This window comes from Aspergillus sclerotioniger (genome assembly GCF_003184525.1).
Source record: "Aspergillus sclerotioniger CBS 115572 chromosome Unknown BO94scaffold_29, whole genome shotgun sequence".
NCBI classification, from domain to species: Eukaryota; Fungi; Ascomycota; class Eurotiomycetes; order Eurotiales; family Aspergillaceae; genus Aspergillus; species Aspergillus sclerotioniger.
In genome coordinates, this window is record NW_020291019.1 from 375019 (window position 1) to 390037 (window position 15019).

The 15019-nt window shown below is 50.7% G+C and overlaps 3 protein-coding genes across 3 annotated transcripts; all 3 read left to right on the forward strand.

Moving 5' to 3' along the window:
- Positions 1-7472: 7472 nt before the first annotated feature.
- Positions 7473-10306, forward strand: BO94DRAFT_559613 (flavin monoamine oxidase family protein; the record flags this gene model as incomplete). Its single annotated transcript, XM_025614084.1, has 9 exons — positions 7473-7532; positions 7555-7943; positions 8004-8222; positions 8280-8417; positions 8440-8458; positions 8496-8563; positions 8610-8759; positions 8818-9658; positions 10247-10306. The coding sequence occupies 9 exons, from the start codon at positions 7473-7475 to the stop codon at positions 10304-10306; spliced, it is 1944 nt and encodes a 647-aa protein (XP_025463946.1).
- frdA (putative FAD dependent oxidoreductase) lies at positions 10274-12168 on the forward strand. The gene has a single exon (XM_025612529.1). The coding sequence runs from the start codon at positions 10555-10557 to the stop codon at positions 12001-12003; it is 1449 nt and encodes a 482-aa protein (XP_025463947.1). The 5' UTR covers positions 10274-10554; the 3' UTR covers positions 12004-12168.
- Positions 12169-14433: 2265 nt separating this feature from the next.
- Positions 14434-14849, forward strand: BO94DRAFT_538621 (CFEM domain-containing protein). The gene has a single exon (XM_025612530.1). The coding sequence runs from the start codon at positions 14549-14551 to the stop codon at positions 14732-14734; it is 186 nt and encodes a 61-aa protein (XP_025463948.1). The 5' UTR covers positions 14434-14548; the 3' UTR covers positions 14735-14849.
- The last annotated feature ends 170 nt before the right edge of the window (positions 14850-15019 follow it).

Here is a 15019-nt window from a genome sequence, read left to right on the forward strand (position 1 = left end):
TTGATCCACGGTCCAGATCTGCCACCATGTTGCAAAACCTCGCGAAACGTCTACATGCACCCTTCTATTTTCCACACGTCAAACTGCCGACAGTGACGGATGCGCTGAACTTTTCAGTATAACCAGAAACACGTTTTTACATGGTCTAAGTAGTTCACGCAGATCCAGAATTACCGGAACTGGGACAATCGCAATACAACAACAGCAGCAAGCGATTTAAAGCTTCCAGTTCAGCATCTATATCCAGATATGGGATTGCAATCTCCAAGCGATAAGCTTACTGAAGAGGAATTAACACATCGCAATCCTTGCTTGCAAGTTGTGCACCGCTGCACGAACCGGCTTATGCAAAGCTTTGTCAGCTTAACTTGACAACTAAGTATCGGTGATTCTGAGATCGCCCTAGAAACAAGCAACACGGTGCACCATACTGAACTGTTGTGTATTGCAAAGCGGGTCCTCACAATAAAAATTCTGTCGGCCATGCTCACACAATCTTCTTCATACTTTATTATCTCCAAGAAAACCCACTGGGAGTGCTAGGATTCTCCACCACTGTGGCTATTTACGACACCTGGACAATCCTTGAAGGCCTCTGGCTCGTCACCATGCTGGAAGTCGTTAAAAATCGCAAATTTCACAGGGAAAATCAAGCATCCCTCGAGCATATTGTCCAAGACGTTTCAAGAAGTCTCGACTCGATGGTTGAGCAAGTTGTCGTCGGCACTGTCGGATACCCCGTACGATTCCATCCGGCTTTCGCCTCAGGTTTGGGCGCGTCTACCAAAGACGGGACTCACATCCAATGAGGGTAGAAGTTACGCCTGCTCTTTCACATAGTGGAGGAAATGGCATTTCAGCACTGGCCGACCCAGACATGCCTCAGCGTGTGAACGATGGTTATCGTCTTCCTGCTTCCCTTCAATGGGGTTCTTGCTGCCATCGTTCTACTCGTCTGGAATCCGTTATGATTTCCAGTCGTTCCATTGGCCAGACAGGACGAGATCAGGCCTAGCTCAAAAGAGGCAAGATGCAAGGGTCATGCAAGCAAGGCGCATTCAGATATGGCTCGATTTGGACAAGAATAGCCGGTCTGAGCGTACGTCCTCGAGACCAAAGGATTTTCAACAGGGCAGTCATCGTGTTCTTCCTCAAAAGCAAAGACTTCTACCTTGCATGGGAATGATCACTGTCATTGGCTGGCCATCAAAGGCCGTGTCCCTTGGTGTGTTTGACACATATCGAGCGGCAGATAACCTTTTCAGGTCAAGGGTGATATGGAAAATCTCATACAGCCGACCGTCGAAGACTTCGAACGGCTACCCATACCAGTGAGGTGGTTGGATGGTGAGAATTATCTAATTGATAACGAAGATGAAGCGTGTCAAAAGCTCCATATCAGATAGGAAAATATCCAAGTCAATGGGATGTTTCGGGGTACCGCTTTGAAAATATGGCAGCCAGTATGCATTAAGCGGATTGCGGAAATGAAGTACGAGGGGTTGGTGACGGGTGCATCATCATACTATGAAGCCTCAAACAAGTTGGCGGAAGTAGTAGTCAACGTCTATCTGTTTATACGTCATGCCTTCCTTTGATGACGGCTGTTTCAATAGTATCGGTACCGAAAAGCAGAGTCCATACTCTTGCCAGCTTGACTCTGGTCAACACATGTCCCCGGTCTCGTTTCCTACAGATTTGCTGTCTGCGGTTACGGTGTCCTTTCATACAAGGGCTGATACAGACAATGCAGAGAGTTATTCGAACAAAGGTCGTCTCTGAGAAACGAATTGGCAAGAAGAGAATGATCTCTGTTCAGGCAGATTTCCCTTAAATGGTGCTGCACAATTCGTATCGTCGCTAGAACGTTTTTCTTTCCATACTTGATGCTTTTTAATGAGTGTTATTGTTGGCCAGCAGTGCTCTTACGAAGCTGGGGGCAGTTCTCTTGTTACTGCCGAAGCAATCTGGCTACACTCATCTCTCTCACTGAGGGACAATTTCCATATCCCGAGGCATTCAGAGACGACATTGCTTGGGATGTCACCGTCCTCATACTTGCACTGATATGGCTGATACTGCACTTCTTGTGGAGATCGACCCTCTTTACATCTGAAGGGAAGGATACCCAGACAAATCAAGGAAACGTTCCAGCACAGCCCTGGACTGGTCGTACACTGTGGACGACTCGTCTAACGCAAGCTTCTGGAATCCTCGTCAACTTAGGGAATGTCGCAAACGATCCCGCTGAATATCCAACGATACAACCGATAAGCACAATCGGCAAGCATATGAAGAAGGTCCATGGTATGACCACACAGGCTTTATTGAGAAAGCCGGAAGCATATGGGTGAAACCCTTTTAGATGAAGTCCATGACATTTCTAAAATTCCCGCCGTCTGTCCGAATCATTCGGACACAACATTCCGTCGAGCCAGCATGGTTCCTGAACCATTGTTGCTGATTTTGGCGAACCGGAGTAGACCTGGTCTACTCCATAACGCCAACGATCTTGCGAAAAAGGTTGAATGCACCACGGTCGCTACTGAAAACGAGGTATAGAACCGACACTTACGACTTTTATCCATCAAGAGTCTCAATTTCATATCAGGTCCTTGGCAACCTCGAGACTACCGGGAGCCCCGAGCTTGTTGTGCTAAAAAAGGCAACCCACCATATTCATCGCAGTCAGTGGCGTGATTTATTCTCCAACAGCTCGATAAAAAGCCAACCGAGTCTATCAAGCATCTCTAACCAGCAAACAGTTCAACATTGTGGCAAAGTCCTCTTCCAGCGGAAACGGTTGTCAAGGATTCCAGGCAGCTATGTTGCTTCATGTATCCCAACTCCTCTCATCAAACTTCCGAACCAAAATGCACAACAAATACATGAAGCGGTGGCCGCGAGAAATCGAACTTCTCACTCTCCCCAGACCCGCCTTCTGGAGAAATAAAATACTCCGAGCTCATCTAGATCAGCGCCCCTGAGTGGTTATTCTGTAACATTGGCCACTATAATACATGTTACCAGGGCCTCTCAGAACCGTCGCGGCCCCAGGAGAAATGAGTGGCGAACAGCTATATAAGAATAGCCACACCACCGGCCACCTTTCGCAATTATCGGTCCCACCATTTTTCTACTTCGAAATGGAGCATTCCAATTAACCGATTGCCCTCGTTGACAACACAATGGACGTCCTCGAGCGTTTCATAGACGTTGCAGGAATTATGACACCGATCCGGAAGAGGATCCGAGCTATCCCTGGGCTCGCTCAGACGGCCTGGACAGTGTGCCGAGATGTGTCGTCGAGTCATCGCGCCAGTTAGGTAAGCCCTATCAACTGGCTGCTTAGTTCCCCCAGACGCAGAGGGCAGCGATTACGGCAGCGGCGTAGGTCACGATGTCTGAACCACATGTGTATCGACGCATTGGCCGGTCTGCAGGGTCAGACGAAGACATGTGGGCGGATAGATCCTTTCGGAATGAGGACAGTTGACGGAGAATCCCTAAGGACGGGGCTTAACATCCGGAACTCGACAGCCAGATGCACATCACTGCTGTAAGATTCGCAGGTCACAGCGGCCCTTGGATGATCTAGCAAAAAGGTCTCCACTACAGGGCAATCATGCCAATGAGCAATCCTCGACAGTGGCCGTCCTGATCAGGGCGTAGTCCTGAGGAATTCTCTGACGATGCTCTATTTCTACAACTGTTATAGCTCCTTTTGGACTCTAGGATATGTGGTGCGATGCGATACACACATACGTGGCGCAACAGGCGACCTCGTACAGAATCCCGAAACACATATCAACTTAATGGGTCTGGATAACCACTAAACCAGCAGAGGAACTGCTAGCCAAACTCTACCGATATCCAAATACAACTTGCGGGACCGCACACACAGTGGTGGTACTCACATGCCCAACATGGCAGGTGGGAGGTACTGTCGAAGTCACAGAGACGTATGGTCAATATAGCCCATCTAGCCGACAACAAAGACATCTTGTCTGCTCGACGCACGTCGTACCTTACAGGCAATCCTCCACAGCTGTGTTCAGCAGAATGAAATGAGTAACTACTCACCCAAGACAACCCACGAACGATCCGAGGAACATCAGAAACACTCAAGAACTTGAATCGGGGGCAAAATACAGAACCCATCCAACACCAGGTATAGCCGATCAAGCCAACAGCAGCGGTATCGGTATGCTCAACATATGTCATACCTTACAGGCAATCCTTATTAGATACGCCTGACTGGCTGCGTTCAATTGATACAGCAAATGGCAACTACATGCCGAAGCCTAACTACAAACGGTCCGATCAACATCGGAGACCCAAAAAGGTCTTGAATCGTGTGCAGGATGCATAACTCATCCAGCACCCGATATATCCGACCAAGCCAACAGCAACGATATCGGTATGCTCAACATACATCATACTTGCAGGCAACCCTCACCAGGTACGCCTTACCGGCTGAATTCAACCGACACGGCAAATGGCACCTACACACCGAAGCCTAACCATGAGCTATCCGATCAACATCGGAAAGAGACTCAAGAAGATCCCAAACTGCGCGCAAAATACTCCCAAGGAACAGGAGTCATCCATACTATATATCGAAACGAAGTCCACCAGCCAACACGATTTATTCTCAATGCAAAGGGCAAGCAGGAGTAGCCGATCCTGAGTAATTATCATCTGGTTGAGATGCGCCCCGAACTCAGTGGTGCGTTCTATAAGCTGATCGGGCCGAATGGTGGCACGTTAAGCCTCAAGGAGGTGATCCTTCACGGACAATATGGGACCCGGTCTTCGCATCTCCAAGCGTTACCCAGGCTCTTGAAATGGTACCAGATTGCCGTCATGGCTCAGGCCCATGACTATATTTCCAACATGTACGCTAACGGTATCTCGAAAATCCTGTTGCAATATGAACTCGCCGCTGCGGGTCTTACACACCTCGCGTAACCCCGCTAGTCCCGTCGAGCATGTTGATCTCACAGAGGAAGACAGTGATACCCTACAGACAACCTGTGATGATTTCTTACGTCTAGCAGACACCAGCGGTGTGAAGATCGGGCACCTATTTGCTGCTACATTCGCATTTCTGGTAGGACGTCTGAAAGACCTCTCCACTTGCCAAATCTTGACAATAAGAATATCATCTTATTGAACATATTAAACCCTCGACTTGATATACCCGATGTCGCAAAGAAGACGACTTACCGTGGGGATTTAAAGATCTAACAAAGGGACAACACGATACAACCGATGGGCGGGTGGGATGTCTCGCTTGGTGATACTGGAGAATGTCATCTTGCCCTGCTCTATTTGGGCTTCTCTATCTACTGGACGAGAACACAATACACGACATGCTTCGCATTCGGGTGTTCTTTACCTAAGGGAACTTAATTATTTTTATTAAGGTCTATCCCTGATATGGGTGGGCATCATACGATGAAGTATGATCACCGCGCAATTGGATTGTCCCAACGTGACTGATGAACCGTTTAACCGCCAACGCATTATCGAGCGTGTGCGATTGGCGATAGATGACATTCTAAAGATCATAGACCAGTGGTAGAACAATATATTGTTCTAAATGATGAAGACAGCAAGAAGGGTCATTTGGGGTGGATAGTCGTCTTTGATTTTGATGGAAGGACTGAAGGTGTAAATTGTGGGGTATGGTACTATTTACTCAGCACAAGATCTTGTACTTGATGATTATGTATTAGTTCTAGTATGAATTGTTCATTATGGAGGGAGGGGTTGCGTCACTGTGCTCTGAGTGCAAGTTCCGAGGAAACTCCATTACAGTCTATCTACAGGGTCATTCAAAGCAATGTGACACTTAAGCACTGTCCAAATACTGCTTATCCAGGCTCCAGGATATTCCAGCCTTAGGACTCAACGGAAATGGCTTCTATCCTTTCCCACTGTTGGACGAAGCGGGGCCGGCCAGTGATCCATGCGGACTCTGCAATATACACTCACCACCCATGACAACTACTCTGTCTGATCGCATATCTTACGATTTCTTGTGGTTTACTTGAAAATAGAATAGCTTAAAGTCTTCAATTAATTCCCCTAATAGTCCCATCTAAGCCAGGTAACAGGTAAATCGCAGTATTGAACTATAAAAGAAGGATCCATTAAACATAGTTATGAAACGCAACATCCCAACCAGAAATAGTCACTTTATGAGAGTGCCACTGCCGACAAAACCTAGAGCCTTGTAGAAATCGCGGCCATTGGCCAGGTCGAGTAGCCATTCGGTCAAAAAGGACATGTTTCCAACCACTTGGGGGGTGGTCTGACAGCCAATGTGCCTTGGCTTACATACTTCTCGATGCTCGACCCGGATAGTCCGTACTATGCGGTAATTAATTCCGATGCAATGCACTGGATTGAGCTGTCTACTTAGCATATGGCTTCGTGGGCCTACTAGATACCTTTGGAGATGCACTATCGACCAACCAGGTCCCCCGTTCGTGCATCGCCGTCTACGGGTATCTTCACTGTCCGTGCTGAGCACCGTCTTTCCCAATGATTAGTCCACGTTGGGATTCGCATGATGCTTTTGCATAACAGCCGAGATGGGAGTGATAATGGGAAGTCAGTAGATGTTGGGCATGACGTGGCGGGAAGGCCCGAACGCACAACCTTCCGGAAGCTTTCTCCACACACTTCTTCTCCCGCCTCAGTTCTGTCCCACTCTCGGCATTGTGTTATGTGGCCTGTTACCAGCGCACTTTGTCAGAGATTCCTGGGTGTGGAGACGTGGCTGGCTGCAGAGCTACTGGGTATGTCGATCAGCTTCCTTTACACAGCCTACCGCTGATAGTTAGTCACGAATAGGAATCGACCTGGTTCCAGAGAACATGAAAGAGCGAAATGGATCAGCTGCCCCTCCACCCACCACATGCCATATCATGCAACTTGCCTTCTCCTATATCACCTACAGTGTCTCATGCACGATACTCAAAACATTCCATGGGACCCCGCTTCCTATTGACCTGGCCCCTCACATCCATGACTCGGCGCCCGGTCTGCAGTTTAGCTGCATGTCGCGGACACTAGGCCATGTTCCGATGCGATGTGATTGAAGCTGACTCCGACATTGGGGGTCGGGATGATCGGAACGTTGGTGATAGGCAGGAAGAGAAGTCCAGAGCGAGCTATTTGCCTGGACCTTCTGAGCGTGTACGCATCGTATTGGATGGAGACACGCATTTACCAGCACCATGAATCGGGTTCTGTTATCAAGTGCCATTCATGATGAGGTGCGGGGTGTGAGTCAAGTCCCCTCTCTGAGTCTAACCTCTCTCAAAATTGGATATATATAGATGTCAGAGACACGATGAACAGGCTCGTTTGAATCCCGCACAGCTCTGACTAGAGATTGCCAGAGTCTCATTCTTCAATCTTCACGATCATTGAACCCCTTTATCGAGAGAATCTACACCATGTCTACGGCCAAGAAAACCCACACCACGCCTGCAGACCAGGAAAAATTGCAGGCCATCGTTAGATAACTTCGCACGCAAGGTGGCCGTCAAGGGCGTCAAGAATGAGTTGAAGAAACTTTTTCGTGAAAGCCCGACAGTCGGACTCGATGAGAAGACTAGGCGCGAGCTTGAGGGGGATGGTGACCTCCCCCCCTTACCTTTTCCAATTACCTCCCCCGAACTGCGAGGTCCGTCAGAGAAGATCACGGCAGCAATCATTGGGGCTGGAGCTGCGGGTCTTTTCACTGGAATGATATTCGACTATCTTAGAAGAAAGGCGGCACTGGATGTGTCTTACGAGATCATCGAGGCAGCGAGGGAAAACAGGGTTGGGGGTCGGCTGTACACTCATCATTTTGGTTCGGCCGACAGACTTGATTATTATGATGTGGGAGCGATGAGGTTCCCGGACAACCCCGTCATGAGTCGGTAAGTGTTCTTCATGTGGGAGTATTCTTCCATCCAAGTACGTGTTCTAATAACATTTAGTGTCTTCAAACTCTTCAATCGCCTGCGAATGGAAAGAACAGAGGACATCGCCGCAGCGCAGAATGGAATGCTCATCCCGTATTATATGCAGAATGACGCTGGTGACGAGCCATGGCGGTTCAATAGCATTACCGAATGGGGGAATCTCCAAGGGATACAAGTTCAGGCCAGACACGCAGGCCCCTTCAACCTGAACACAGATGGAAAGATTGACGTACGGTAAGTTATCTCCCCAGTATGCTACGTGACATTGGGTGGGAAGCTGATAATGAACAGATTGTTGAACTTTACCCCGGATGTTGTGATGAATGAAGCTATTCATAATATCAGAGAGGCGTTGAAGAGAGAAGACGATCAAGGGTGGCAATTACTCATGCACTATGACTCCATGAGTACTCGGGATTTCCTGAGACGGTAAGCTAGACCCGTATATCAGAGTTTATCAGTCTCATGTTGTCCAGCACTCCACCTCCACAAGTCAATGCCGAACAGAGGAGGCTTGACATTCCGCCCCCGCCGTACAATTTCGAGACCATTGAATGGATGGAAACATTTAACGGGTAAGAAAAATCTGCTTAGCTTTATCAGGATGCTAACGAGCGGAAGAGGCACGAGCTGGTATGACCAGGCGCATAGTGAAACAGTCCTTGAGTCACTGGATTTCCACTATGACGACAATACGTCGTGGTGGTGTGTCCGTGGTAGTAGTCAAATAATTGCCAAGAGGATGCAGGAAGCTTTGGAGATATCGCCACGGTTTGAGCGTCGCGTGAACGCGATTCGTGCAGTTGGCCAAACTTCCATGAATATGGAGCTGGACATTGAACACCTCGATTCAAAAAATAAAAAAACAAAAGGAAACAAAGACGTACTCCGGGGTTTTTAGCTCGGTGCCCCTGGGCTGTCCGCAACGCATGGAGACCAAGGACGCCAATCTGAATTACGGTACCAAACAGGCCATCCGGTCTTTGGGGTATGGAGAATCCGCCAACGTGGGAATGACGTTCGAGCGTGCCTGGTGGATCCATGACCTGGGCGAACATAATATCACAATGGGTGGACTGGGCCATTCCGATCTAATGATCAGGACGTGCGTTTATCCATCCTACAATTACAATCTCGGCAGGAATGAGCCTGCGGCTCTCCTATGCTCGTACACTTGGCAACAGGATGCCCAGCGCATATCCTCCCTAATCCACGGCGACAAGGCCAAAGAGGAAGACCTCAAGGAGCAGATCGTCCGTGATTTGGCCTGTCTTCACAGTACTACCCCTGACAGCGAGGAGAACCTCTACAACCTTATCAAGAGATTGTATGTAGATCACCACGCCTTCGACTGGGGCCACGATCCCAACGCAATGGGATCCTTCGCCTTCTTCCGCCCGCAGCAGTTCTCCAGCATGTGGCCCCATATTATCCAGCCCTCGGGAGACTTGGTGATTATTGGAGAAGCCGCCAGTCCCAGGCATGCCTGGGTTGTGGGAGCTCTGGATAGTGCTGTCCACGGCGTGCATGACTGGCTGGTGGCAAATCAGAACGCAATTCCCCATGCCAGCGAGGCGATTAGTGTGTTGCGGACCGAGGAAGCGGGCGAGGACAATCCATTTGTCGGTCTTCCATCCTTTATGTCTTCAAACCTCGCCGAATGGCACGCGGTCCTTGCCCGTCGAGATCCCAACAATGCTGCATATATGGAAGATGCCCTGGAGGCCTTCCGCGCGGCCTACCCTGAGTAAGATTATGAGGAACATCACACGGCTATTTCTTCAGCTCTCATATGACATGGATTTCCAGGGATCCCTTGGATGATCTAGCCCAGCTCAGAAAATACACTTTCGTTTGTCTTTCAGTCGACATAGCAGAAACCAGATTGTTATTATTCTCTCTTATTAGGTACTAGTCTAACGCGAAATTGCCATATCCCCTACCTAGTACCCACAGTACCTATCTTGTCTTCGGATCTTTTCTTTCAGTCAAAACATTTGAAGACATCCCTCGTAGCGCTTTAAATAATATACCGATACTCAATCAAGAACCTCGTGACCGACCGGGTCATTCTAGAGCATGTGGACCACAGCCATGAACACTAAATCGGGATGGATGGGATGCCAACCTGAGAATCATAACAGAGAAACCTGAAATATCATTGGTGCCCGGAATTTTCCCCTATTAGTCCTAGTGCCAGTACGCATCCAATCCAACTTACTATCACCTCCACTAATTATGCGAAAGTAAGTACCTAGCAAAGGACAAGTCCAGAATCTTTCTCACGGAACCAAATTAAACATATCCTTCTATACTAATTTTCTCACCCTACTACATATTCACCACTCAGAGGAAACTCCGACCGCTAATTGGCTACATGATGAGCTGGCTGCTGGCCTGATCTGATCGTACAACCACGGGACATACCATCTTTTCCACTGTCAGATCGTATGATCCCGTCCTTCCCCCTCATCTCACACTCATCTCAACAAGTATACTAAACCACCATCTTCCATCACCATCATCATCACATCTCTATCATCTGTACAAGTACAAGAAATACACCATGACCCCCTCCACCATAATCATCATCGGCACCGGCCTCGCCGGCCTAACAACCACCACTCAACTCCTCACCCACCGAATCCCCGTCCTCCTGCTCGAACGATTCCCCAAACCCGGCGGAAACAGCATCAAAGCCTCCAGTGGCATCAGCGGTGCTCCGACGCGGTTTCAACCCCTCCCTAACCTTGACAGTATTGCTAGTTTTCAGGCCGATACGGTTAGTTCGGCTGGTGGGCCATATGTTTCGGCTACGGGGGCGGAGAAGGCTCGGCGGGAGAAGTTGGTTCAGACGCTTGTGGAACGGTCCGCGGAAGGGATTTATTGGCTTACGGATGAGATGGGGGTTGACTTGAGTCGGGTGACGAGGTTGGGGGGACATAGTGTTGCGAGGACGCATCGGGGAGCTGGGAAGAAGACGCCCGGGTTTGATATTGTGAGTACGTTGTTGGGGAAGGTGGGTGGGGATGAATTGGTGAAGATGGAGACGGGGAGGAGAGTTACGAGGATTTTAAGGGATGAGGGTGGGGGGAAAGTGACGGGGGTGGAGTATACGGTTGCCAAGGAGGGGAATGAGACGGTACTGGAGAGGGCGTATGGGCCGGTGGTGGTTGCGAGTGGAGGGTTTGCGGGTGATGCGCGCGGATTGTTGGCGCAGTATCGCCCGGATCTGGCGGGAATTCCGTCGACAAATGAGGAGCGTGAAGGGACACAACCTCTCCTGCAGGAGATTGGGGCCGCGGTGGTGGATATGGAGCAGGTGCAGGTACATCCGACGGGGTTTCTGGAAGGTGGGGATGGGGAGGCGATGGTGAAGATCTTGGCGGCGGAGGCGCTGCGGGGAGAGGGGGGTGTTCTGGTCCTGGGTGATGGGAGACGGTTCGTCAATGAGTTGGAGACGAGGGAGAAGGTGACGGGGGAGGTGATGGAACAGGCGGAGAGGTTGCCCACCAAGGCGAGGCAGTGGGATGTGAAGCTGGTGCTGGATGAGGGGGCCGCCGCCGCGTTGGAGTCGCATCTGGGCTTTTATATGTGGAAGGGGCTGATCCGCAAGACGACGGTGGGTGAGCTCGGGGAGGAGATGCCGGCGCTGGAGGGGACGCTGCGGGAGTATGTCGATGTGGTGTCGGGGAAGAAAAAGGATGAATTTGGACGGGAGTCGTTTGGAAACTGGACGCTGACAGAGGTGAAGCCGGAGTCAGTGGTATATGTGGGCAAGGTGACGCCGGTCGTGCACTTCACCATGGGAGGCGTGGTGATAAACGAGCGCAGCCAGGTGCTCGATGGCCAGGGCCAGCCCATTCCAGGCCTCTGGGCAGCAGGTGAGATCACCGGAGGACTCCATGGCCAGAATAGGTTGGGAGGATCGTCACTCCTGGAATGTGTCGTCTTCGGTCGCATTGCCGGAGATGAAGCCGCCACGTTCTATCAGGGCCTGGAGGCATGCTCTTGACGATGATTCCCGGTGGGTCAGTCCAGTGGTCCGCAGATCAGTGTTGCTTGTCGTTTTTAATATGTAATAAGCTACCGGTGCAGTGGCCTGATCAATATCTATTATGTTAGTAATGCGAACCTGCTATAGTAAACACTGTCATCATGAAGTGTAGTGTGTCATCCCAGATTATCCTTGTTTTGAGTGCGTGAAGTCCAGTCAAGTCATATTCTATTAGCCTAATGGAGCCCACTATACTGTGTATGCTGTTTTGAGTGCAACTCCTTGCCTGATGATGATGATAGTGATGATGATGATGATAGACAATGAACAGCTATGCAAGCAGTGAACATCCTTTCATCTCTTGAATCAAGGCACAAGCTCTGGAACATCACATTGCATCTGCAATTATGTACTCCGTATGAGTCGAAACGATTTCAGAGGATGCACCTACATGCACTGCACTGGGGCAACTGCACTGGCTGTCTTGGCAGGCGACTGACACCATTCCAAAGCTTCTGCCAAGATTCTATGAACCCTGTAAATGAATTTCGCCTTCATTGCATCATGGGAGCTGCCGCATGGAAAGCTGGGGGGAGCTACTCCTAACATCAAGGTATGAGCCAAGTGACGTTGAGGCAAGTAACAGCCCTGCGAGGATTCGGTGCCTGCCGGTGATGGACAGCAGGCCAGGGACCCATGACGTAAGAGACCAGCAGTCGGGGTTCTCGGGCGAATTCCGGGCAGGAAAACAAAGAAGGATGCGCTGTCGCACCGCCACAGGCTAAACAATCAATTACTCTTACCCAGACTGGCTAAGTCGTCGCCTCCACGGAGCGGAGTAAATCTGGTCGGCATCCTGTCTTTGCCTTGACGATTATTATTGTTGTGGACAGGCTTGATCCTCCAAATGGTCGGTCGCTGTTCAGAATCCTCCTCAATTCTCTTCTTTGTAGTAGTTGTGTTTTGAAGATGCAGATACCCCTCCTTGCTCCGTACGTGCCGTGCCAATGTAACCCGCGGAAATCACAGTGGCTGGACAGCCCAGCCTTCCTTTCGGCCGTACTCCTGGAACTCTTTTTCCGCCTGGCAGTCGCCCATGGTTGCTCGACGAGTGGGAGCTGGCTAAATCAATAGATCGAAATTAGCGGGTGGCGGAAAACTCCTGGGCTCTCCCCACATCGGCCCAGGCTACCGCGTTGCTGTGGTACCACCACCAGTTGCGCGAATCGCGACGGTCGTCTTCCGACTCGACGCTAGAGAACCCGACCGACCGTGAGTGGTCCAGCCTGGACGCTGAGGCATCCAGATGTGGCTCGTCGCCATCTCGAGCCACACCGGCGGTGGGCTGATTTTAGCGCCAGCCCCAAGCACAAATCACGATCTTGGGCCGTGAGGATCGGCTCCATCGCGTCGATCCCCTGCATCCTGTCGGTCAAGGACCCTAAGACCCTGCCCGCTTGCTGGTCTTGTTTGTATTCCCGGTCTTCACGTCTTGGCCGCTTGGGCATCCAGGATCCCCTCCTCCTTGACGTAGGTGGTGCGACTGAGCTTTGGCCTCAGCATTGTCCATCGTTCGACCTAGGCTCTCAGGGTCAGCCCATCACCGGGAACAAGCATGGAATACGGGATGAAGTAAAAAGCAGCACTGACTAGTGTAAGCGAGACTAAAGCTTTCTCCTTAGCTTCCAGTCCCATGGTTAGTGAGAAAAAGGCCATGCGACTAAGGGTTCAAGATGGATGGTTGAGTAAAAGTGGGATCAACCACCGCGCGCATCTCAATTCCCTCGGTTCTCAGCCACTGGGCCATTCTGGAGGACTTCGCGATCAGCCTATGGGAGGCACGCAGGGGATGAGGTGGATCGCCGTGAGCCACGGCGTCTGGGTCGGGTAGATAGACGAGGGGCCTTCCTCCAGTCCAAGATTAAGGCTAGAGTGGAGCAGCCATGACTGCATGAATTGGCCCGTGACGGTGTCCTGAGCCACGTTAGCTGGTGGGTGTTTGCTAGTAGGTAGGTAGTGTTTAGTGGGAGCCTGGATGATCGCCCCCAGAAGCAAATGAGAGACACGCAGAGAAAAAAGTTGAAATGGAAAAAGGAAAAGGAAAAGAAAAAAGAAAAAGAAAAAAAAGAGGAGCCAGCGACGGGAACACCGACGAGAACCCAACGAGGAAGGCACGCCGGCCCGGGATTTGCGCTCGCCTGCTCTTTCCTGCTCTTTCCTGCCTTCTTTTTAAATCTCGCCGGTCCCTCTTCGTCCCTCTTGATCTTCTTCTCTTCTCCTCTCCAGAGTCTACTACCATCATCTGCCTTTCGCGTCTATTTCGCTTCAATTGATACCCTCTGTCGCGGCGTCGCCCTTCGATTTCTGCTCTTGCGCGTTTATTCAACTACTCCAACTACTCCATCACAATGAAGACCTCGCTTTCCCTCGCCCTTCTGGCCGCTGCCAGCATGGTCAGCGCTGATGTTTCCGTCACTGACTGCGCCGTATGTTACCCAGTCGATAGGATTGTTGACGAGGTTTGGCTGACAGCAGCGCGTTCTAGCAAATGTGCGTCAGCAACATGAACAACAAGGCGTCTGAACTGGGTTGCACCAGCGGCGATCTGTCTTGCCTGTGCAGCAAGGCCGACTACAGCTACGGTATTCGCGACTGCACCGCCCAGGCCTGCCCCAATGACGACGCCAGCGCTGTTGTTTCGTCTGCTCTGGCTTCTTGTCCCACCTCCACTGGTACGTTGCTCTGCTGACACGGTTGGAGATGCTAAGACCGATGCTAACTATATAACAGGCAGCACCAACTCCGCTTCCGCTACCGGCGCTTCTAGCACTAACACTGGCGCTGCCGGTGCTGGTTCCACCACTGGCTCTGCTGCGTCGACCAGCGGCAGTGATGCTTCGTCCGCTACTGGCAGTGGCACCTCCGCCTCGAACACTGGCTCGACCAGCTCTGCCTCTGGAGCCACTACTGGTGCTACTAGCGGTGCTACCAGCGGTGCTACGACTGGAGCTACCACTTCTGGCGCTACCACTGG